This window comes from Tachyglossus aculeatus, chromosome 16 (assembly GCF_015852505.1).
Source record: "Tachyglossus aculeatus isolate mTacAcu1 chromosome 16, mTacAcu1.pri, whole genome shotgun sequence".
Lineage (NCBI taxonomy): Eukaryota > Metazoa > Chordata > Mammalia > Monotremata > Tachyglossidae > Tachyglossus > Tachyglossus aculeatus.
In genome coordinates this window covers 38207826-38232380 of record NC_052081.1, presented here as the reverse complement: position 1 = coordinate 38232380, position 24555 = coordinate 38207826, and the positions used below count along the sequence as shown (strand labels likewise).

Here is a 24555-nt window from a genome sequence, read left to right as displayed (position 1 = left end):
ATCCCTGCTCTGCCACGAGTCAGCTTTGTGACCTTAGGCAAGTCATTTAACTTCTCTGTGCCTCAGTTTCTTCATCTACAAAATGGGGTTCAGTATTGTGAGCCCCATTAGGGACAAGAATTGCATCCAACCTGATTACCTTGTACCTTCCCCAGTGCTCAGAAAAGTGCTTGACACACAGTAAGTGCTTGAGATACCATTATCAATATCATTATTATTACTCATTAATATTAATAATGAGAAGCAGCATGGCTCAGTGGAAAGAACCTGGGCTTGGGAGTCAGAGGTCATGGGTTCTAAATCCGGCTCCTCCACTTGTCTGCTGTGTGACTTTGGGCAAGTCACTTAACTTCTCTGTGCCTTAGTTACCTTGCCTGTAAAATAGGGATTAAGACTGTGAGCCCTACGTGGGACAGCCTGATCCCTTTGTATACTCCGCAGGGCTTAGAACAGTGCTTTGCACATAGTAAGCACTCAACTAATGCCATTATTGTTATTATCAGTATTAAATAGATTGTGAGCCCCATGAGAGTCAGGGACCGTGTCTAATTCCCACCTGTATATTCCCTCCTGGTGCTTAGTCTAGTGCTCCACACATATTAACTGTTTCATATATTCCACAGCACACATCAGTGGAAAGAGCCAGGGCAGAGGTCATGGGTTCAGATACTGACTCTGTCGCTTGGCAGCTGTGTGGCTTTGGGCAAGTCACTTAACTTCTCTGTGCCTGTTACCTCATCTGTAAAATGGGGATTGACTGTGAGCCCCATGGGGGACAACCTGATCACCTTGTATCCTCTCCAGCGCTTAGAACAGTGTTTTGCACATAGTAAGTGCTTAACAAATACCATCATTATTAACTGTTTAATATGTATTCCACAGCACATATGTATATATCTGTAATTCATTTATTTATGTTAATGTCTACCCCTTTAGACCGTGATCTGGTTGTGGGCAGGAATTTGTTTATAGCTAACTCTCCCAAGCTTTGGAAAGAGCCCCGGCTTTGGAGTCAGAGGTCATGGGTTCAAATTCTGGCTCCGCCAATTGTCAGCTGTGTGACTTTGGGCAAGTCACTTCTCTGTGCCTCAGTTCCCTCATCTGTAAAATGGGGATGAAGACTGTGAGCCCCCCCGTGGGACAACCTGATCACCTTGTAACCTCCCCAGTGCTTAGAACAGTGCTTTGCACATAGTAAGCGCTTAATAAATGCCATGATTATTATTATTATTATTATTACAGTGGTTTGCACCCAGTGAGCACTCAACAGAGAAGCAGCGTGGCTCAGTGGAAAAGAGCCCGGGTTTTGGAGTCAGAGGTCATGGGTTCAAATCCCAGCTCTGCCAGTTAGCTGTGTGACTTAGGGCAAGTCACTTCACTTCTCTGGGCCTCAGTTACCTCATCTGTCAAATGGGGATGAAGACTGTGAGCCCCCCGAGGGACAACCTGATCACCTTGTAACCTCCCCTGCGCTTAGAACAGTGCTTTGCACATAGTAAGGGCTTAATCAATCAATCAATCGTATTTATTGAGTGCTTACTGTGTGCAGAGCACTGTACTAAGCGCTTGGGAAGTACAAGCTGGCAACATATAGAGACAGTCCCTACCCAACAGTGGGCTCACAGTCTAGAAGGGGGAGACAATCAATCAATCAATTGTATATATTGAGCACTTACTGTGTGCAGAGCACTGTACTAAGCGCTTGGGAAGTACAAGCTGGCAACATAGAGACAGTCCCTACCCAACAGTGGGCTCACAATCTAGAAGGGGGAGACAATCAATCAATCATTTATTGAGTGCTTACTGTGTGCAGAGCACTGTACTAAGCGCTTGGGAAGTACAAGTCGGCAACACATAGAGACAGTCCCTACTCAACAGCGGGCTCACAGTCTAGAAGGGGGAGACAGAGAACAAAACCAAACATACTAACAAAATAAAATAAATAGAATAGATAGGTACAAGTAAAATAAATAAATGGAGTAATAAATATGTACAAACATACATAGGTGCTGTGGGGAAGGGAAGGAGGTAAGATGGGGGGATGAGGGTTGGGTAGGGACCGTCTCTGTATGTTGTCAACTTGTACTTCCCAAGCGCTTAGTACAGTACTCTGCACACAGTACGCGCTCAATAAATGCTATTGAATGAATGAACGAAGGGGCTCAGTCTGGGAAGGCCTCCTGGAGGAGATGAGCTCTCAGTAATAATAATAATAATGGCATTTATTAAGCGCTTACTATCATCAATCGTATTGAGCGCTTACTATGTGCAGAGCACTGTACTAAGCGCTTGGGAAGTACAAATTACTATGTGCAGAGCACTGTTCTAAGCGCTGGAGAGGTTACAAGATGATCAGGTTGTCCCACGGTGCGGGGGGCTCACAGTCTTCATTCCCATTTTACAGACGAGGGAACTGAGGCCCAGAGAAGAAGTGACTTGCCCAAAGTCACACAGCTAACTAGGACCTTGATCCCAATCAATGCCATCATTATTAGTATTACAGTGGTGAGCAGTCAATGAAGGCGATTAAATGAGTGAGTAAATACCGTGGGGGGCAAAAGGGGGTAGAAAGGGGGGGAGGGTGTGGGCGTCCCCCCTGAGGGGCCAACATGGCCGCCCAATTGTCAGCTTGCGGCCATCACCGGAAGTGGCGGGGGGCGGGACTTCCGGCGGCGCCGGGGGGCCGCACTTTGGCAAGGAGAAAGGCCTGTTTCCAGGGTGAGGGGCCATGGCGTGGTTGGCCGCCGAGGGCGGGGAGAAGGAGGTGGTTTAGGCCGCGCCTCGACGATGTGGTGTCGCTCGTGGGAGTCCTCCTGGGCCCCCGTTCGGGCTGCCTTCGCCCTCCGCGGGGCCCGGGCCTTCCAGAGGGAGCCCCAGCCCGCCCCGCCGGACCACGACCCCGCCGAGCTGCCCCTCCCCGTCACCGAGATCCGCCGCTACCTGCGGGCCCGAGGCATCCCCTTCCACGACGGGCACTGCTGCTTCCACATCCCCAGCCCCTTCGCCGGACACGGGCAGGACGGGGAGGAAGGGGCGCCCGGGACCAAGGCCGGGAAAGGAGGCAGGAAGGGGCGCAGCCTGTACATCGAGAAGACGACGGGGCGGTTCTGGTGCAGGGCCACCCAGGCGGAGGGCAGCTGGAGGGACTTCCAGGCCCGCGTGGAGCTGTCGGGGGGAGGGCCCCCGGAGGGTCCGGGGGAGCCGGCCTCGGACTCGCCCGACGCCGAAGCGGCGCGGCGGCTGTGGGCCCGGGCCGTGCCGCTTTGGGAGCTGCCGGCCGAGGAGCGGGAGGCCGCCCGGGCCGCCTTCGGCCTGTCCCCGCTGTCGGGCTCCACGCTGAGCCGCTTCTCCGTGCGCTACCTGCGCGGGGCCCGGAGCCTCGTGTTCCCCTGGTTCTGCCCGCGCGGCGGGAGCGGGCTGCGCGGCCTCAAGCTGCTGGGGCCGGGGGGCGACGGCCGCGGGGAGACCACCCTGCCGCGGCCGGCCGCCTACCTCAACCTGTTCGGCCTGCCGCTCCTCGACCGGACGGACACCGAGGTGGTGCTCACCGGGCGGGAGCTGGACAGCCTGGCCCTGCACCAGGCCACGGGGAAGCCCACGCTGGCCCTGCCCCGCGGCACGGCTTGCTTGGCCCCCGCCCTGCTTCCTTTCCTGGAGCCCTTCGAGCGCATCGTGCTGTGGCTCGGGGATGAGCCGGGCTCCTGGGAGGCCGCCAAGCTCTTCGCCGACAAACTGAACCCGGAGCGCTGCTGGCTGGTGGTGCCCGGCGAGCAGCGGCCTCGCCCCCTGGACGCCCTGTCCCGGGGCCTGAACCTGCCCCACATCCTGGGCAGGGCCCAGCCGGTCGGGCACAAGGCCATCGTCTCATTAGCCCAGGTACACAAACGGGTGCTGGAGAACCTGGCCAACGCCGACCAGTTGGTCGGTGTCCAGTGGAGCCGTTTCCCCGACCTGAACCGCCTCCTGAAGGGGCATCGCAAGGGGGAACTCACCGTCTTCACGGGTGAGTTGGTGCTGGGGGCCTTATTTCTGCTGCCCCGGATTTCCGTCAGGTCGAGTCCTCTCCCCTGGGTCTTGCTGGGAACTCAATCACTCGACGATATTTATATGAGCAGGGAATGTGTCTGTTAATTCTCTTGTACCCCCCCAAATGTTCAGTACAGTGTTCTGCACGTATTGGGCGCTTAGAGAAGCAGCGTGGCCCAGTGGAAAGAGCACAGGCTTTGGAGGCAGAGGTCACGGGCTCAAATCCCACCTCCACCAATTAGTAATAATGATGGCATCTGTTAAGCGCTTACTATGTTCAGAGCACTGTTCTAAGCACTGGGGGGATACAAGGTGATCAAGTTGTCCCACGTGGGGCTCACAGTCTTAATCCCCGTTTTACAGACGAGGTAACCTAATAATAATAATAACGATGGCATTTGTTAAGCGCTTACTGTGTTCAGAGCACTGTTCTAAGCGCTGGGGGGGGTACAAGGTGATCAAGTTGTCCCACGTGGGGCTCACAGTCTTAATCCCTATTTTACAGACGAGGTAACTGAGGCTCAGAGAAGTTAAGTGACTTGCCCAAGGTCACACAGCAGACATGTGGCAGAGCCGGGGTTCGAACCCATGACCTCTGACTCCAAAGCCCGGGCTCTTTCCACTGAGCCACGCTGCTGCTGTGTGACTTTGGGCAAGTCACTTAACTTCTCTGGACCTCAGTTTCCTCATCTGTAAAATGCGGATTAAGACTGTGAGCCCCCTGTGGGACAACCTGATGGCCTTGTAACCTCCCCAACGCTTAGAACAGTGCCCTGCACATAGTAAGCGCTTAATAAATGCCATCATTATTGTTATTACCGTGTGCAAAGAAGGCATTGCCCGAAGCGCTTGGGAGGAAACAGTACAACAGAATTGGTAGACACCTTCCCTACCCACAGTGGGCTTCCAGTCCCTAGAGCTCGATACTATTCAGCCATTCTATACTTCCTGGGCTTGAGGGCTGGAAAAATACAGAGGCCAGCAGGTTGAACAAAAGGCCGAGGATTTCAGGATGAGCCATGTGAAGAACCCGGGCTGCACTGGACATCCAAAACCCAATCTTACCTACCCACCCTGCCTCAGTTCCAGCCGGCCCCCATGCCCGACTGCTAGAGCTGTCCCAGAGGGCCGGGCTGGGCCAGATAGGGGAGACCACATTGGCCAACCTGGGCCCTTGCCCATTGGAACGGCCCCCTGGGGGTCCTGGCAAAGTGTCAGCAGCCCAGGAGCAACTAGCTGGCACTGAAACGTCCACAGGTGCCCGGTCAGGCCTCAGCCAGCCCAGTGCAAGACTGTCCCATCCTCAGAGGCTTAGCGTGTCACCTGGGCCCATTCCCGACTCCGAGGCGGACGGTCCCAGCAAGTGGTCGTTTCTACCGAGCTGCTCCTCGATGTGATACCTTGTACTAAGCACAAGGGAGGGCCAGGGGAAGCACAAGACGGCCACCCCGCTGCCACGAGACCCCTGGAGATAGTGTCTTTTTTGCTTGCTTTTTTCACAGTGTTGTTTTGCCTTTTTGTGGTACCCGTTAAGTGCTTACTACGTGCCAGGCACTGTACTGAATGCTGGGGTAGATGTAAGTTAGGTTGGACACAGTCTAAATCGGAGGGTGGAGGATTTAATCCTCATTTTACATATGAGGAAACTGAGGCACGTAGAACTGACTTGCCTAAGGTCACGGAGCAGAAAAGTGGCAGACCTGGGATTAGGACCCACTTATTTGGGGTGAGTTTCAGGCTCCTGCATCGCCGCTTCCTGTCACCCATCATCCCCCGCCAAGCCATTTGGCTCACGATTGCCCCGGCCAGGAGGGTCCTGCACGGAACGGCCTCTAAGCGCTCAGGAGAGTACAACACGACGGAGTCAGCAGACACGTTCCCTGCCCGTATAGTCGTGAGCTGGATTTTGCGCCCCTCACCCTCGCGTCGCGCCCTCCCTCTCCCCGGCCAGGGCGGACGGGCAGCGGGAAGACGACGTTCATCGGCGAGTACTCGCTGGACCTGTGTATGCAGGGCGTGTGCACGCTGTGGGGCAGCTTCGAGATCAGCGTCGATCGGCTGTTCCAGGTCATGCTCACCCAGTTCTCCTGGGGGCGGCTGGAGGAGGATCCGGACATGTACGAGGCGTGGACTGACCGATTCAAGGACTTGCCGCTCCACTTCATGACTTTCCACGGGCAACAGAACATCAAGTATGTGAGTCCCATCCCCATCCCTGGAACTTCACCCGAGGCAGTCGGGGGGTACCCCGCTCTTGGGGGCACTGAATTCTCCATCCCTGGGATGCTTCCTTTTCACCAGCCCGTCTTTGACCAGTCTTAGACTATGTCCGATCACCACATAAGTATTCTCCCCTACCGCTCGGTACCATGATCTGCGCTCACTAAGCGCTTAATAAATTCTATTGTTACTACTGAGAACCCTTCAGGCCAGCACCTTAGATCTAGTTGAAACCATTTCTGGTTGGGGGCAGAGGTCCCTGGGCCTGGCTAGGGCCCCAAAAGCCTTGAGAGGAGCCCTGGTCTCCTGGGTTCTTCGGAAACCCTAGGCCGGGGCGATGGAGGTGGTGAAGAAGAGAAATGTCTGGGCACCAGAACTGCGTGTGTGACCGGAGGTATTTATCCCACCTTCTCCCAGGACCGTAGTGGACACCATGCACCACGCCGTCTGCATGCGTGGCGTCTCCCACGTCGTCGTCGACAACTTGCAGTTCATGATGGGCCAGGGGCAGCGGTCGGCAGACAGGTGATCCCTCTCTCATCCCCACATTATGGTGGGGATCTGATCTCTGCAGAAACGGGAACCTCCCCCATCAGAGGCACCTCAGCGTTAATGTTTCTCAGCCGGGGACCTGCTTGCTTTTTATCACCCGAACCGGAGAGGGAGGGAGAGAGGGAGACGGGGGCTGCTGCCGTACCTGGCCAAGAGGGGCCCTGAGGGGGTAGTGATGTCCAGGTCACTTGGTTGAGGCAGGAACCTGGAGTCTGGTCACCTGGGGTCCCTCTCCCCTCCCCATTAGTGATAACTTCGACCAACCCCCTACCCGTGGCCCTGTGTCACCCGTCCTCTCTCCCTCTCCCGATCGGGTCGCCCTAACAGGCTCACGGCCCAGGACAACATCATCGGGGCGTTCCGAAGGTTCGCCACTGACAGCGGCTGCCACGTGACCTTGGTCGTCCACCCCCGCAAAGAGGACGATGACAGAGAGCTGCAGATAGCGTCCATCTCCGGATCGTCCAAGGTGAGGGGCCGGGGCCAGGCCCTCCGGCATTGATAAGGGCCTGGGGCCGCCCTGCTCATCCCAGCCCAGAGCAGGGAATTCGGGGTTTTCCCCCATCCTTCTTCACCCGTGTTGCGGGAGGCTTCTAGATATCCTGGACTGAACAAAACCACTGGCAAAGGCAGACTCCTCCCGATTGGCCGACACCAGGAATAGTAGAGAAAGTCGATTTCCAATTACTTGAGTAGATTTTATTTGAGGCATGTGAGCTTTTCATGATGTGGGGCCCAGAGAATTTGGGGCGGGCAGGGGTGGGGCTTAGCCTCGGGGCTGAGGGCCACACAGGGTCCCCCAGATCTGCAGGTGGACTCTCCCCACCCTCAAGCACCAGGTTTCATCCCTAGCTCCGCAGCCAGTCTTCTTTCTGATCACTCATATGTGCCTCTCCTGACTCCCCCACTGCAGTATTCCCAGCCTCTCTCCTGTTTCTCTTTTCCTTCTCCCCTCTTCTTCCATCTTCCTTTCTCCTCCTCCTGTCTCTCCCTTTTGCTCCTCCCTCTTCCATCTTTTCCTCTTCTGGTCCGCCAGGCTGTGAAGACTCGAGCATCTCTCCCTTCTCCACATTGAGCCCTTTCGGTCATGTCGGCAGTCCTCCAAAGAGTGGCATCAGGGTCGTGGACTTCCCAGCTGTTCTGAGTCTCTTGTGCCTGGCTCCTGCCTCTTCCATCTGGGTGGCGATGGGCGAGGCACTTCACGAAGTGATAACCTCTGCTGCTGCCCAGCGCCCGGTTTCCCCTCACATGTGTGTCTGAGCGGGCCTCCGGCATGGTAACCACCTCTCTACCTTCATGTCTCCCGCCACCCCAGGCCAGCCAGGAGGCAGACAACGTCCTCATCCTCCAGGACAGGAAGCTGGTAACGGGACGGGGCAAGCGCTACCTGCAGGTGGCCAAGAACCGCTTTGACGGGGCTGTGGGCACCTTCCCGCTGGAGTTCTGTAAGACCTCGTTGACTTTCTCGACTCCGGCTAAGGCCAGGGGCAAGGCTCGGCTCAAGAAAGTGAAGGACAACAATAATCTGGTCTCTCCCAAGGACCAAGAGGACGGTCAGGAGGAGGCCCTGGGCCAGCTGTGAGGTCAGCTGTTCCTGGATCCTGGAGCCGACATCCCCTAAGGGGAATTCCGCAGAGAGCTGAGGGACAAGTGAAGGTGGGGACGGCATCTTGTGTCATGAATAAAGTTGTGCTAGACGGTCCTGATCAGGCTCCTCCTCATTCTCTCTCCCTCCTGGTCTTGGCTGTGATGCCAACAGGTGATGGACAGTCAGATCACGAGCTTGTCTCCTCCCTCGGAGGGGCTTCCCCTTGGGGCCCAGGACTGAGATTCTTCCTTTTTGCAGAGAGGATAGGGGAACTGAACATTTTACTTGCACTTTCCTCATCCGCGTTTCCCCAGTGAGGCGGAACAGTTGGCTGGCTCTGGTCCCCAGCTCCTCCTCTCTCGGAGTGGTTTACTCTCTCTGGCCCCGAGGCTGAATGTGTTTATTATGAGAATAGCTTTATTTTGTCACATCCCAACTGTCCTCCACTTCTGGGCCCCTGTGGGAGGCCCTGCAGCTGGAGCAGCACCTCACCGCACAGGCTCTCACTCCACTGTGTCCCCCGGGTCCTTCTCTCACCGGGCAAACACTCTGAGCCCAGCCTTCTCAGTGGAGTCTAGGGAGCTGACCCTTTGGAAAGGCCAGAGGCTGGGGGGTGGGGGTCACTGTGCCCCAGCCCTCCAAAATTGCTGGCTCGAGTCACCCACAAGCAGTGTCTGGGTGGAGACAGTCTGCCAGGAGCTCCTGCCACCCATGAAGTCACTCCCAGGAGTGATCTCGGCCCTGTTTTCTGTTGAGCCCCGCACGGGTCACCCATCCTGTCCGTCCAGAGCTGAGGTGCAGAGCCTGGCACATGGGTGTGCCAGTCCCTTAGACTTAAACAGGGAGGGGTGGGCTTACAGGGGCCACCTAAACCTATCTGGAAAGGGCTGTTTTCGTTACTTAATGCTCACTGTGGGGCTGGACACTGGGCTAAGGCCTGTTAAGAGTACGAGCCCCTTGGGGCCAAGTGACTGTCCAGTTCTCAAAATTGCATTCACCAATCGATTGTATTTATTGAGCGCTTACTGTGTGTTCTGCGCATTTGAAGTGTTTGGTAAATATTAGTCGTACTCCTGCAACTACTGCTACTAGAAAGCACTGACCTTAATCCAAGAGCCCCTGCTTGGACCAGACGCCATGGGCTACAAGGAATCAGGTGACCCTGGCCTGCAGATGACCCTGCAGCAGAAGCCTGAACCCCAAAACGACACAGCGCCTCTGCTCTGGTGCCCTGCCTGCACTGGGTTGGGACTGCCGATTTGTACTTCCCAAGTGCTTAGTACAGTACAGTAAGCGCTCAATAAATACGACTGAATGAGTGAAAGAGGCATAGGTCATTCACTGAGAGGCAGGAGAGCATTGGGCCTGACTGTGGAAGGAGAAGGGACGTCCACTCCGCCACTCGTTTGCTGTGACTTGGGCCAGTCACTTGCTGTGCCTGTTACCTCACCTGTAAAATGGAGATGGAGACTGTGACCCCTACTTCAAGCAATCAATCAATTGTATTTATTGAGCGCTTACTGTGTGCAGAGCACTGTACTAAGCGCTTGGGAAGTACAAGCTGGCAACATATAGAGACAGTCCCTACCCAACAGTGGGCTCACAGTCTAAAAGGGGGAGACAGAGAACGAAACCAAACACACTAACAAAATAAAATAAATAGGTGATGATGATGTTGGTATTTGTTAAGCACTTACTATGTGCAAAGCACTGTTCTAAGCGCTGGGGGGGAACACAAGGAGATGAGGTTGTCCCATGTGGGGCTCACAGTCTTAATCCCCATTTTACAGATGAGGGAACTGAGGCCCAGAGAAGTGAAGTGACTCGCCCAGGGTCACACATAAATGACGATGATGTTGGTATTTGTTAAGCGCTTACTATGTGCAAAGCACTGTTCTAAGCGCTGGGGGGGAATACAAGGAGATGAGGTTGTCCCATGTGGGGCTCACAGCCTTAATCCCCATTTTACAGATGAGGGAACTGAGGCCCAGAGAAGTGAAGTGACTCGCCCAGGGTCACCCAGCAGACATGTAGATATGTACAAGTAAAATAGAGTAATAAATATGCACAAACATATATACATATATACAGGTGCTGTGGGGAAGGGAAGGAGGTAAGATGAGGGGGAGAGGAAGAAAGGGACAGGGACTGGGTCCCACCCTATTTGTTTATATCCTCCTCGGCGCTAAATGATGATGATGTTGGTATTTGTTAAGCGCTTACTATGTTCTAAGCGCTGGGGGGAATACAAGGAGATGAGGTTGTCCCGTGTGGGGCTCACAGTCTTAATCCCCATTTTACAGATGAGGGAACTGAGGCCCAGAGAAGTGAAGTGACTCGCCCAAGGTCACCCAGCAGACATGTAGGTATGTACAAGTAAAATAAATAGAGTGATAAATATGTACAAACATATATACAGGTGCTGTGGGGAAGGGAAGGTGGTTAAGGAGGAAGAAAAGGACAGGGACTGGGTCCAACCCGATTTGCTTATATCCTCCCCGGAGCTAAATACAGTGACTGGCACATAATAAGCGCTTTAAAATTGCTATTTAAGAAGCGGGTCTGCGCGTCCCCGCTGAGGGAGAGGCAGCCGTTGGGCGGGGCCGCGCGCCATGGCGGGAAACCATCGCCTCAGGCCGAAAGGCGGGAACTGGGGAGAGGGGGCGGGACTTCCGGTGCCGGGCGCGCAAGGGGGGGCCAGGGAGGAGGTTTCACTTCCGGGTGAGGGGTGAAGTGCGGCCTTATTTCTCTGGCCGTCGTGGGGGCGTTGGGGCCTTCGCCATGTGGGGCTCGGTGCGGGCGCTGCTGGTCCCGCGGGGGGGGGTCCCGGGACCCCCAGACCCGCGCCTTCCGGAGGGAGGCCCCGCCGCCGAAGCTGAGCGAGGTGCCGCTCACCGCCGCCCTCCCCGTCACCGAGCTCCGCCGCTACCTGCGGGCCCGAGGCATCCCCTTCCGCGACGGCCACTGCTGCCTCCTCCTCCCCAGCCCCTTCGCCGGACACGGAGAGGAAGGGGAGGGGAGCGCCCGCCACAGCCTCTACATCGACAAGACGACGGGCCGCTTCTGGTGCAGGGCCACCCAGGCGGAGGGCAGCTGGAGGGACTTCCAGGCCCGTGTGGAGGTGTCGAGGGGAGGGCCCCCGGAGGGTCCGGGGGAGCCGGCCTCGGACTCGCCCGACGCCGAGGCGGCGCGGCGGCTGTGGGCCCGGGCCGTGCCGCTTTGGGAGCTGGCGGCCGAGGAGCGGGAGGCCGCCCGGGCCGCCTTCGGCCTGTCCCCGCTGTCGGGCTCCACGCTGAGCCGCTTCTCCGTGCGCTACCTGCGCGGGGCCCGGAGCCTCGTGTTCCCCTGGTTCTGCCCGCGCGGCGGGAGCGGGCTGCGCGGCCTCAAGCTGCTGGGGCCGGGGGGCGACGGCCGCGGGGAGACCACCCTGCCGCGGCCGGCCGCCTACCTCAACCTGTTCGGCCTGCCGCTCGTCGGCCGGACGGACACCGAGGTGGTGCTCACCGGGCGGGAGCTGGACAGCCTGGCCCTGCACCAGGCCACGGGGAAGCCCGCGCTGGCCCTGCCCCGCGGCACGGCTGGCCTGGCCCCCGCCCTGCTTCCTTACCTGGAGCCCTTCAAGCGCATCGTGCTGTGGCTCGGGGACGATCTGCGCTCCTGGGAGGCCGCCAAGCTCTTCTCCCGCAAGCTGAACCTAAAGCGCTGCTGGCTGGTGGTGCCCGGCGAGCAGCGGCCTCGCCCCCTGGACGCCCTGTCCCGGGGCCTGAGCCTGCCCCACATCCTGGGCACGGCCCAGCCGGCCCGCCGCCCCAAGGGCATCATCTCCTTCCGCCAGGTGCGGGCGGAGGTGTTGATGCAGTTGGCCAGCTCCGAGCAGGTGGCCGGTGTGCGGTGGAGCCGCTTCCCGGACCTGAACCGCCTCCTGAAGGGGCATCGGAAGGGGGAGCTCACCATCGTCACAGGTCAGTGTGTCCAGCTCCTCCCCGAGCTAAATAGCCCAGTCGGGCTATGTGTTTTCTGGGTTTGTGTCCCAGAAGAGGCCTGGGCTGGAACCAGCCTTTCCCAAAGCTTCCCGCCAGACCCTGCACCCAAGAGCAGGGGTCCGCAGGGTGGGCTGGGGGCAGGGCCCAGGCTGGACTGAGAAGCCACAGCCCGGGTCAGGCCAGACCTAAAATGAGACCGTGGCGGGAGGACGGTTGGTTTTGGTTGTTTGCCAGAGACTCTCCATTAAGAGGGCCCAGTAGTTCAAGTCTCAGCAGCCCAGAGGTGACTGTTCGGGGCTGCAGTGTCCACAGGGGCACGTTTGAGCCTCAGCCATCCTGCCCCGTGCGTTTTGGCTTGGTGCCGGTCTGTTCCAGCTTCAGGCCCTGTTGGGTCTATCTTGAGGGTGATGGCCTGTACTGAGCGTTGGGGAAGTACAGAAGCATCGTGGCCAAGTGGTTAGCGCACAGGCCTGGGAATCAGAAGCCCGGTCCTGGATCCTCCACTTGTATCCTGTATGGTCTTGAACAGTCATTCAATCAGCTGCATTTATTGAGCAGTTACTGTGACTGTCCTAAGCATTTGGGAGATTACGAATTATCAGAGTTGGTAATCATGTTCATTGCTCACAAAGAGCTTACAGTCTAAAAGTCACTTTGCTCATCAGTACTTTTTTCCTCACCTGTAAAATGGAGATTGCCTGAGCCTCATGTGAGACATGGACTGTGTCCAATCTGATTGGTTTCTATCTATCCTGAACCTATTGCACTGCTTGGCACATAGGAAGCGCTTAACAGACCCCATCAGAAAAAAAAAGGGGGTAGTAGAAGGATGGGACAGGTGCCATGCTGGCCTGAGAACCCTGGGAAGGAAGGTTAATTTCAGGCCCCCGTGTCTCCACCTCCCTTCTTGGATCCTCCCCCGGCCAGCGTGTTGGGTCACTGTTGCCTTGGCCGCGAGGGTCCTGCAGGGAACGGCCTCCCCAGATCCTCCTCCTCCAAATTCTCTGCCGACCAGCAGAAGCCATGACCGACCAGGATTGTCCCAGACAAGCGAACTTGTCCCTGGGAGGCTGAATAGGCTGGGAACGGGAGGGTTGGAGTTAAGGGAGGTATCCCACCTTGGCCCAGCCCACCTTCCTGCCAACTGGGCCCAAGTGGGACAGAGACTCTTGTGCCCTTGGCTGGGAGATGGGGTTTGGTGACCGGGCAAGAGGTCCCGCCCCCAGTCCACCCCTTCCCCGCACGATTCGCCCTCCCTCTCCCCGCCCAGGGCGGACGGGCAGCGGGAAGACGACGTTCATCAGCGAGTACTCCTTGGACCTGTGCATGCAGGGCGTGAGCACACTGTGGGGCAGCTTCGAGATCGGCAGCGAGCGGCTGGCCCAGGTCATGCTCACCCAGTTCTCCCACGGGCGGCTGGAGGAGGAGCCGGAGCGGGACATCGCGTGGGCTGACCGGTTTGAGGACCTGCCTCTCTACTTCACGACCTTACACGGACAGCAGAACATCAAGTACGTGTGCTCGTCACCCCACCCCACCCCACCGGCTGCCTCGCTGAGCACCATCTCCACAGTCGGTTCAGGCACTGAGGCATCCCCATTCTTAGGGGCTGTGGAATCTCCAGTCCTAGGATTCTGCTGGTTTCCCGACCCTCCTTGGGATATTGATGGCATCTTAAAGCACTTCAGGCTGGTGACCTGAAACCTTGAAAAACTTTTTGGGGGGGTGGCTAGGGCCCCAAAGAATTGGAATGGGAGCCTTGTCTCCGGTATTTCTCAGGAAAATAGGCCAAGGTGATACAGGTGGGGAAGAAGGGGAGTCCTCAGGCACGAGATACATATATATACACACATACACATGTGGTGTGTATGTGTGTATATGTTAGCGAGAGTTCTTCCTGCTTCCTCTCATCCCACCCCTAGGACTGTAATAGACACAATGCTCTACGCCGTCTACACGTATGACATCTGCCACGTCGTCATTGATGGGACAAGGGAGATGGTGATGGGACAAGGGCAGCGGTCAACAGACAGGTAATGGTTCCCACGTCCCCTGGGATAGAGAGACCTTGGCAGGAGGCTTCCCCACCCCGATACTGCCACTGCCGGAGTGAGGAGCCAGCTGTCCCTCTCCCTTGCTACCCCTCAGGGATGGAAAGCCCAGACCCTTCCTCCCTAGGGCAGATGAGCTGGCCACCCCTACCTCTCTTATCCATGGTGCTTAGAGACCTTCCAGAGAGGAGGGACCTCCCTGCTTATCCCCAAGCCTCAGAGCCAGGGAGGGAGACAGGCAGGAGCCACTGCTAGGCCTGGATGAGTTAGGCCATGACAGAAAGATGTGGCGTCTAGTCGGCCACCCCAAGAGAACCCTGATTCCCTGCTCCTCTACCCACCGGCCTTCTCTCCGACACCCCTGTCCTCCAGCATGGCCTCACCTCACCGCCTCCTCTTCCAAACTCCCTTCCCGGCCTGGCCGGCCTCATAGGCTCACAGCTCAGGACGCCATCATTTGGGCATTCCGAAGATTCGCCACCGACAGCGGCTGCCATGTGACTGTGGTCATCCCCCCTGATGATGAGGACGACGACAGAGAGCTGCAGACAGCGTCCATCTTTGGGGCGGCCCAGGTGAGCGCCAGCCTGGGCCCAGGGTTGGCCGTCTCTGCTCAGCCTGGATAGAGAGCCCAGCACAGGAGACTGGGGGCTTCTGGGCCCTCCTTTTTCCCGTTGTGTCTACACCTAGCCCGGTGGGAGGAGCTTGGCCATCCCAGGCTGAGCCACACCCCTGGCTCAGGACAGGCTTCTCCAGATTGGCCAACACTGGGAGCGTTCCCAAAGTCACTTTCCTATTACTCGAGTGGAGTTATTCTGTGGGATGAGAATCCTCAGTTTGTGCTTTTCAAGCTGTGGGGCCCAGAGAATCTGTAACCACCCCCCTTCCCCCATGCCTTTCACTACCACCACACCTTCTTGTCCCTTGTCACCCTAGGTGGCAGATAACGTCCTCATCCTCCAGGACAGGAAGCTGGTGACTGGACCGAGCAAACGCTTCCTGCAAGTGGCCAAGAATCGCTTTGATGGGGATGTGGGCACCTTCCCGTTGGAGTTCAGTAAGACCACGCTGACCTTCTCGCCCTCAACCCAGAATGAGGCTTTGGCATAAGAAGGACAGCGACCATCTGGCCTCCCCAAGGTCCCCGGCGAACAGTAAGGAGGAGACCTTGAAAAGCCATGAGGTCAACTGTTCCTGTATTCCACCAGCCTCCTTGCTCAGAGCTGGAGTCCTGGGGAGGGGGCAGCAGGCCTTGGGTGGGAGGGGTTTATTTTGTCTACCCAGTTCTCTTTGGGGGCAGGTCTGACCCTTGCCCTCTACTGACACTCTGGGTCCTCAGGCCTTGGGTGTAGGTGGGACCCTGGGCCTTGGCAGGCACAGGGAATCTGACTGGTTGGACAGCAGTCAGTGAACCTTCGGCCATGAGGTTGGCCCAACTGTGGGGGCTCGGGGCCGTGATATCCACCCGGCTGGCCCCACCACAGGGACGCCGAGCGCTGGAGCCGGGGGAAGGTTTGCAGCTCCTTAGAGCAAGGAAGCAAGGAACAGGAGAGCCGGCGACGAGGACAGCAGGTGGAAGTGATGGGCGGGTGTGTGGAGGGCACTCTGGGCTGAGGCCCTGTGGTTCCCCATCCCCCTTTAAGCTGGAACGGGGGTCTGGCAGGGCTGTAAGCGGGTGAGGCGGAGGAGGGTGTGACTGGTGGCCAGCAGCCCCGGGGCTGAGCCGGAAGCCCCCCCAACCCCACCAAGTCAGCCCAGGGGCCTCCATTCACTCCCGCTGGCACAAATGCACAAGGCTTTTCAGGCCGTTTTTAGAAAAATGAATAGAGGAGACCCGGTCTCTTGTATGCTCAGTCGTAACGGGAAAGGTCAGGGCCCTGTGGGTATGGGGCAGGACCTTGTTCCCGTGAAGTTAGCCTGGGCCAACTGGCCCTGCCCCTTCAGTCCTCCCCATGGGGCTGAACAGCGCCGAGGCTCAGGGGGCTTCCAGAGAGGCGGCCACATTGATCAATCAATCGTATTGAGCGCCTACTGTGTGCAGAGCACTGTACTCCTTGGTATTTTTGTGTCGGAATAGTTGGGTTTTCAGCCTGCATTCATCTGGTCTCGGTTTTGTCCCCCAGGTGTCATTTATTGCCTCACCTGATTAAAAGCTTAATTTCTTAAATTTAAGAAACTTAAGAGTGGGGCCTAGTGGATAAAGCATGGGCCTCTGAGTCAGAGGACTTGGGTTCTAATCTCGGCTCTGCCACTTGCCTGCTGTGTGACCTTGTGTCTGTTACCTCATTTGTAAAATGGGGGGTTAAGACTGAGCCCCAAGTGGGATCTTGGCTGTGTCCGACCTGATTAGCTTTTTTGTTGTTGTTCGTTCAGCAATCACTATATGCCAGCACTTAGTACCTGGCACACAGTAAGCACTTTAAATACCATTAAAAAAAAAATCAGATAAAAAGAACTCTTGTTTCCTCTATTCTCTATCCTCTATCCTTATTTATTCAATTGCAATAATAATATAAGTCCAGGAGACTTAAATTAGAGAAGCGACTGAACAGAAAATCAAGCAAACGACAAGTAGAATATTTTCTAAACAATCACAGATGAGGGATGGAAGATCACTGAGGGGAAAGGAAAGCGACCCAAGGGCCGGCCCACATTCCAGCTCTATGGGATCCAATTCCTTCTCTCCCCTCCTCGACCCACCTAAATTTACCAGCAGAAGCTGCCTTCTCTCTCCATAGCTGTTTTTGAACATGACAGAGAAGAGGATCTCAAGGACTCTTCTCCCCTGAATTTCTTCCACATGCCCACTAAATTTTTCCCAGTGATTTGCATTGACTGTCAGAGGCTCGCACTGCTGGGGGATTTTTCTTCCATCTCAGATGGTGAGCCCCACGAGGGACAATTCCCACCTGTGTATTCCTGCTCAACGCTTAGTGCAGTGCGCCGCTCAGTCATTGCTTCATAAATGCCATGGGCTCTACTGCTATTAGTTGCATACCCCGGGTGAGGGGGAAGGGGCAAACGCATGCCTTCAGTGGCAAGAGCATAGGCTTGGGAGTCAGAGGTCATGGGTTCTAATCCCGACTCCACCAATCAATCAATCGTATTTGAGTGCTTACTGTGTGCAGAGCACTGTACTAAGTGCTTGGGAAGTACAAGTTGGCAACACAGAGACTGTCCCTACCCAACAGTGGGCTCACAGTCTAGAAGAGGGTGACAGAGAACAAAACCAAACATACTAACAAAATAAGTAGAATAGATGTGTACGAGATAGAGTAATAAATATGTAGAAGCAGAGAAGCAGCGTGGCTCAGTGGAAAGAGTCCGGGCTTTGGAGTCAGAGGTCATGGGTTTGAATTCCAGCTCTGCCACTTGTCCGCTGTGTGACTTTGGGCAGGTCACTTCACTTCTCTGGGCCTCAGTTCCCTCATCTGTAAAATGGGGATGAAGACTGAGCCCACGTGGGACAACCTGATCATCTTGTATTTCTCCCCCCCCTGCCAGCACTTAGAATAGTGCTGCGCACATAGTAAGTGCTTAATAAATGCCATTATTATTATTTTTATGTACATACATATATACAGGTGCTGTGGGGAAGGGAAGGAGGTAAGATGGGGGGATGGAGAGGGGGACCGGGGGAGAGGAAGGAAGCAGCGTGGCTCAATGGAAAGAGCCCGGGCTTTGGAGTCGGAGGCCATGGGTTTGAATCCCTGCTCCACCACTTGTCAGCTGTGTGACTTTGGGCAAGTCGCTTCACTTCTCCGTGCCTGTTACCTCATCTGTAAAATGGGGGTGAAGACTGTGAGCCCCATGCAGGACAACCTCATCACCTTGTATTCCCCCCAGCACTTAGAACAGTGCTTTGCATGTAGTAAGCGCTTAATAAATGCCATTATTATCAAGGGGCTAATCAGCTGTGTGGCTTTGGGCAAGTCACTTCTCCAGACCTCCGTTTCCTCCTCTGTAAAATGGCGATGGAGACTGTGAGCCCCATGCAGGACAACCTCATCACCTTGTATTCCCCCCAGCGCTTAGAACAGTGCTTTGTGCATAGTAAGCGCTTAATAAATGCTATTATTATTAAGGGGCTAATCAACTGTGTGGCTTCGGGCAAGTCACTTCTCTAGACCTCAGTTTCCTCCTCTGTAAAATGGGGATGGAGACTGAGCCCCATGTAGGACAACCTCATCACCTTGTATTCCCCCCAGCGCTTAGAACAGTGCTTTGCGCGTAGTAAGCGCTTAATAAATGCCATTATTATTAAGGGGCTTATCGGCTGTGTGACTTAGGGCAAGTCACTTCTCTAGATCTCAGTGTCCTCATCTGTAAAATGGGGGTGAAGACTGTGAGCCCCATGCAGGACAACCTCATCACCTTGTATTCCCTCCAGCGCTTAGAACAGTGCTTTGCACGTAGTAAGCGCTTAGTAAATGCCATATTAAGGGGCTAATCAGCTGTGTGTCACTTCTCTAGCCCTCAGTTTCCTCCTCTGTAAAATGGGGGTGGAGACTGAGCCCCCACGTGGGACCACCCGATAACCTCGCATCTACCCCAGTGTTCAAAGCAGGACTTGACACATGGTGAGCGCTTAACAAATGTAGTCATTATTATTATGGGGGGCGGGGGCGGGGGCGGGGTATTGGCGTCCCCGCTGAGGGGCCGCCCAACGGTCCGTCGCGCGCCATGGCGGGAAGCCATCGCCTCAGGCCGAAAGGCGGGAACGGGGGGGAGGGGGCGGGACTTCCGGTGCCGGGCGCGCGCGGGAGGGGGGGCCCAGCAGAAGGCGTCACTTCCGGGTGAGGGGTGAAGTGCGGCCCGATTTCTCCGGCTGTGGTGGGGCCGTTGGGGCCTTCGCCATGCGGGGCGCGGTGCGGGCGCTGCTGGTCCCGCGGGGGGCGGCCCGGGGCCCCCAGACCCGCGCCTTCCGGAGGGAGCCCCCGCCCCCGCCCCCGAAGCTGAGCGAGGTGCCGCTCCCCGCCGCCCTCCCCGTCACCGAGCTCCGCCGCTACCTGCGGGCCCGAGGCATCCCCTTCCGCGACGGCCACTGCTGCCTCCACCTCCCCAGCCCCTTCGCCGGACACGGGGAAAGGGACGGGGAGGGGGAGGACGGCAGCCTCTACATCGACAAGACGACGGGCCGCTTCTGGTGCAGGGCCACCCAGGCGGAGGGCAGCTGGAGGGACTTCCAGGCCCGCGTGGAGGTGTCGGGGGGAGGGCCCCCGGAGCGTCCGGGGGAGCCGGCCCCGGGCTCGCCCGACGCCGAGGCGGCGCGGCGGCTGTGGGCCCGGGCCGTGCAGCTTTGGGAGCTGGCGGCCGAGGAGCGGGAGGCCGCCCGGGCCGCCTTCGGCCTGTCCCCGCTGTCGGGCTCCACGCTGAGCCGCTTCTCCGTGCGCTACCTGCGCGGGGCCCGGAGCCTCGTGTTCCCCTGGTTCTGCCCGCGCGGCGGGAGCGGGCTGCGCGGCCTCAAGCTGCTGGGCCCGGACGGCGACGGCCGCGGGGAGACCACCCTGCCGCGGCCGGCCGCCTACCTCAACCTGTTCGGCCTGCCGCTCCTCGGCCGGACGGACACCGAGGTGGTGCTCACCGGGCGGGAGCTGGACTGTCTCGCCCTGCACCAGGCCACGGGGAAGCCCACGCTGGCCCTGCCCCGCGGCACGGCCTGCCTGGCCCCCGCCCTGCTTCCTTACCTGGAGCCCTTCAAGCGCATCGTGCTGTGGCTCGGGGACGATCTGCGCTCCTGGGAGGCCGCCAAGCTCTTCGCCCGCAAGCTGAACCCAAAGCGCTGCTGGCTGGTGGTGCCCGGCGAGCAGCGGCCTCGCCCCCTGGACGCCCTGTCCCGGGGCCTGAGCCTGCCCCACATCCTGGGCACGGCCCAGCCGGCCGGCAGCCCCAAGGGCATCGACTCCTTACACCAGATTCATAATCAGCTGCTGGGGAACCCGGTCAATGCCGAGCAGGTGGCCGGCGTCCGGTGGAGCCGCTTCCCGGACCTGAACCGCCTCCTGAAGGGGCATCGCAAGGGAGAGATCACAGCCCTCGTAGGTAAGGTGGTGCCGAGTGGGAACTGGCTTTCTATTGTCAACACTTAAGGCTTCAGTCTACTGAGGTCCCCTTCCCTGGGCCCTATTGAGCCTTGCTGGGGGCTCGGTAATATTCGCCCTCAAAAATTTAATGGGTTTTGGGGCCAGAAAAAGCCTGGGCTGACAGACTGTAACAAAGAGTGAGAATTGCAGGATGGGCAGTGGGTAGCGCCCAGGCTGGGCTGGAAGTCTGAAGCCCAACCCTATCTAACCAGTCTGCCTCCAGTCCTGATTTCATCCTGCCCATCCACAGACTCAGTCCCAGAGGTGAGACCGTGGCAGATGGAAAAGTGGTTTTGGCTGACAGCCAGAGATCCCTCCCACTGGCCAGCCCCTGGGGGTCCTGGCGATTAAAGTTTCAGCCGCACAGGGGCAACTGGTCAGAGCTGGAATGTCTGCAGGGGCACGTTTGGACCTCAGCCATCCTGCCTCACACGTTCTCCCAACCTGACATGGTGGGGTCTAGCTTGGTGCTGGTCTTCTCCATTCTCAGGGGCTTAGCCTTGGCCCGGGCCCACCCTGACTTCCAGTGGTGGACGGCAAGTAGTGGTTTTTACTGAGCTGCTCCTAAAGGTATTACTCGGTACAAAGCTCAGAGGAGATTCAGCAGAAATGCATGCTGTGTGCCCTGCCGGCCTGGGAACTCAGGGTTAGGTTGAGCTTAGTTTCGAGCTTTTTTTCCTTTCCCCATCCCTCTCCTGCTAAGCATTTTGGGTCACCATTGCCCCAGCCAGGAGGGTCCTGGACAGAACAGCCTCCCCACGCCTTTAGAGTGGAAGCCGCAACTGGCCAGGATCATCCCAGAAGTAGCCAGCTCATCCCCGGTGGGCTGAAGGAGCCAAAAACAGGAAGTTGGAATTAGGGAAGACCCACAGCCTACCTTCCTGCTAGGTGGGGCCCATAACCTTGTGTTCTTGGTTGTGAGTCGGATTTGTGGGACTGGGCAAGAGGCCCCGCTCCCGGTCCACCCCTCACCCAAGTGATGCGCCCTCCCTCTCCCCGGTCAGGGAGTATGGGCAGCGGTAAGACAACGTTCGCTGGCGAGTACTCCCTGGACCTGTGCACGCAGGGCGTGAACACGCTGTGGGGCAGCTTCGAGATCAGCATTGCACGACTGGCCAAAATCATGTTCACCCAGTTCTCCTGGGGGCGGCTGGAAGAGGAGCCGGACCAATATGACGCGTGGGTTGACCGGTTCGAGGACCTGCCGCTCTACTTCATGACCTTCCACGGGCAGCAGAACATCAAGTACGTGTGCTCGTCACCTCCCCCAGGCCTCCCACCTGAGACCCACAGAACACCCTCCGTCTGCCCAGTCAGTCAAGGGGAACTCCACTCTTGGAGGCACAGGATTCCCTATCTCTAGACGTTCCCTTCCCCCCAAACCTTTTTGGGACAGCAGGGCATTCTTAGACTGTGTTGAATAGCCAATGGTATAGTCGCTCCTAGTGCTGTGTAAGCAGTAAGTAAATAGTATGTAGTTAAGAATGAATGTTATTATTACTGCTTTTACTTCAACGAAACTCCTGACGGACGAGTTGAAACTGTGGGAAGCATTCTGGTTGGGGGGACTGGTTAGGGTACTAAGTAATGACCCCACCCACCATCCCCTGTGTTCCTCAGGCACTTTTGGCTGGGTTGGTGCCGGTTGGGAGGAAGAGGCAAGAGTTTATCCAGCTCCCTCTTGCCCCCCTTCCCACCCTCAGGACCACGCTGGACACCATGCGCCATGCCGTCTATATGTACGACATCCGCCACGTTGTCATCGACAACCTGCAGTTGGTGAAGGGCCAAGGGCGGCGGTCGGCAGACGGGTAATCCCCTTACGTTGTTCCCCCTGGGTCCCCCGGGGCTGGAGAGCCTGGACCCCACCCTCCTCGCCATGGCAGGTGTCATGGCCATGTCACCCATCCTTCTCCCCCTCTCCCGACTGGGTCGCCCTGCTAGGCTCACGGCCCAGGACACCATCCTCGGGGCATTCCGAAGGTTCGCCACCGACAGCGGCTGCCATGTGACCCTGGTCATCCACCCCCGCGAAGAGGATGACAACAAAGAGCTGCAGGCAGCGTCCCTCTCCGGATCGTCCAAGGTGAGGAGCCGGGTTGAAATCCCCCTCCCTCCCTGCCCCGCTCCACCCAGTCTGGGCAGGGAGCCCCAGAATGAGGGACTTGGGGCTTCCAGGCCTGGCTTTTCCTCGGTCTGTCTCCATCTACACCGATGGGAAGGCACTTGGATAGCCTGGGCTGAGGACCAACACCAGCTCAGGACGGACTCCTTCAGATTGGCCCACACTAGGAAAGTGATAAAAGTCACTTTCCAGTGGCCTGAGTACAATTATTCTGTGGGGTGAGATCCTGACGTTTGAGCTTTTTCTAACTGTGAGGCCCAACGATTCTGTGGGAGGGGCCTAGACCTCAGTACTGGCCACCAAGGGAGGGTCTGCAGGCTGCTGCAGGGGGTCTCCTCTACCCTCAAGCACTGAGTATCGACCCTAGCTTCCCCAGCCGGGCTTCTCATCATTCACATGTCCTTCTCCTGATCTCCTCTGAGACACAAGCCAAATGTTTTATCCCTTACACGTGTGTACGCACACACGCCCACCACCTACGTCATAACCCTCTCTGGCTTCTTGTCCCCCACAACCTCAGGCCAGCCTGGAGGCAGACAACGTCCTCACCCTCCAGGACAGGAAGTTGGTAATGGGACCAGGCAAGCGCTACCTGCAGGTCACCAAGAACCGCTTTGATGGGGCTGTGGGCACCTTCCCACTGGAGTTCTGTAAGACCTCGTTGACCTTCTCGCCCCCGGCTAAGCCCAAGGGCAAGACTCGGCTCAAGAAGATGAAAGATGGCAAAAATTTGGCTTCCCCCAAGGCCCAGGGGGATAGTAAGGAGGAGACCCCGGGCAAGCTATGAGGTCAGCTGCTCCCGAATCCCACCGGCCACGTTGCTACCACCTCTCGCTTAGAGCTGGAGCTCTGGGATGGGAAGCAGTGGGCCTTGGGTGCTGGGAGGGTGCTTGTGTCTACTTGCCCCCTGAAGAACGACACCCTTGGCACCCTTCGCTACCCGGGGGTAGTCCTGACCCTCACCCCACTGACAGTCTCTGGGTCCTCTGGCCTTGGGTGTTCTGGAGCACCAGTATGACCCTGGGCCTTGAGGTCAGGCATAGCATATCTGTCCTCTTGGACAGCGGTCAGTGGACCTTCAGGCATGACGTTGGCCCAGCTGTGGGGTTCGGGGCTCTGATCTCCGTCAGTTTGGCCCCATCACAAGGGCGCTCAGGGCTGGAGCTGGGGGAAGATTTGCAGCTCCTTAGAGTATGGAAGCGGTGGGACAGGAGACCCAGGACCACAGGCAGGATAGGTGGTGGAAGTGAGAGGCGTGGGGGCCCTGGGTTGAGGTACACACACATGGAGTGGGGGCTGTCAGGGTTGCAGCCACTTAGGGGAAGGGGGACAGGGCAGGGACCTCCGCCTTCTGCTGGCAGAAACTTGGTGGAATTTTCAGGCTTTTTATAGCAGAACAAAAAGATCCAGTCTCTTGGATGCCTTGTGGAAATGGGAGAGGTCAAGCACTCTGGTAGGGGACAGGCCTCTGTTCCTGTGAAGTCAGGCTGGGCGACCCAGCCCTTCCTAAAGGACCGAAAATGGTGCCGAGTCTTGAGGAGTTTCCAAAGAAGAGCCCAGATTTGTCCCCTTGCGGTGTCATCTTTTTGTTGAAAGAGTTGGATTTTTTAGCCTCCATGTGTCTGTTCTCTTTTTTTGTCCACCAGGGGTCGCCATCCTACGCGGTTTTTCCCTCCCCCCCCCGCAAGGGTAGGGTAGTGGGCTTGCCCACCCCTCCCAAAGACCCCTAGGGTTAGACTTTGTTAGTTGTGAGGTGGTGGCAGATGAATCAGTCAGTCGTATTTGAGTGCTTACTGTGTGCAGAGCACTGAACTAAGTGCCTGGGAGAGTGCAGTATAACAGAGTTGGTACATGTGTTCTCAGGCCTCAAGGAGTTTACAGTCTAGAGGTAGTAAAAAAAATGAAATTACGGAGGCCTACAGGGATG

At 57.3% G+C, this 24555-nt stretch overlaps 3 protein-coding genes across 6 annotated transcripts; all 3 read left to right on the top strand.

The window, feature by feature from the left end:
* Positions 1-2708: 2708 nt before the first annotated feature.
* On the top strand, positions 2709-8500 carry LOC119938585 (twinkle protein, mitochondrial-like). 3 transcript variants are annotated; one of them, XM_038758460.1, is made up of 6 exons: positions 2709-4003; positions 5978-6218; positions 6664-6771; positions 7126-7267; positions 8114-8243; positions 8339-8500. In XM_038758460.1, coding segments are annotated over exons 1-6 (1839 nt in total). In that variant the 5' UTR covers positions 2709-2787; the 3' UTR covers positions 8341-8500. The 3 variants fall into 3 exon arrangements, with proteins under 3 accessions (XP_038614388.1, XP_038614387.1, XP_038614389.1); XM_038758459.1 differs by having other exon boundaries at positions 8114-8500; XM_038758461.1 differs by having other exon boundaries at positions 3926-4003; positions 6094-6218; positions 8114-8500.
* A 3765-nt stretch (positions 8501-12265) lies between these two features.
* LOC119938778 (twinkle protein, mitochondrial-like) lies at positions 12266-15619 on the top strand. Of its 2 annotated transcripts, XM_038758682.1 has the most exons (5): positions 12266-12348; positions 13702-13880; positions 14292-14402; positions 14854-14995; positions 15357-15619. In XM_038758682.1, the coding sequence occupies exons 2-5, from the start codon at positions 13759-13761 to the stop codon at positions 15528-15530; spliced, it is 549 nt and encodes a 182-aa protein (XP_038614610.1). In that variant the 5' UTR covers positions 12266-12348; positions 13702-13758; the 3' UTR covers positions 15531-15619. The 2 variants fall into 2 exon arrangements, with proteins under 2 accessions (XP_038614610.1, XP_038614609.1); XM_038758681.1 differs by lacking the exon at positions 12266-12348 and having other exon boundaries at positions 13070-13880.
* Positions 15620-20375: 4756 nt separating this feature from the next.
* On the top strand, positions 20376-24241 carry LOC119938672 (twinkle protein, mitochondrial-like). The gene is made up of 5 exons (XM_038758588.1): positions 20376-20462; positions 21570-21748; positions 22207-22314; positions 22448-22589; positions 23149-24241. Exons 2-5 carry the CDS (start codon positions 21627-21629, stop codon positions 23413-23415), a joined length of 639 nt encoding a protein of 212 aa, XP_038614516.1. The 5' UTR covers positions 20376-20462; positions 21570-21626; the 3' UTR covers positions 23416-24241.
* The last annotated feature ends 314 nt before the right edge of the window (positions 24242-24555 follow it).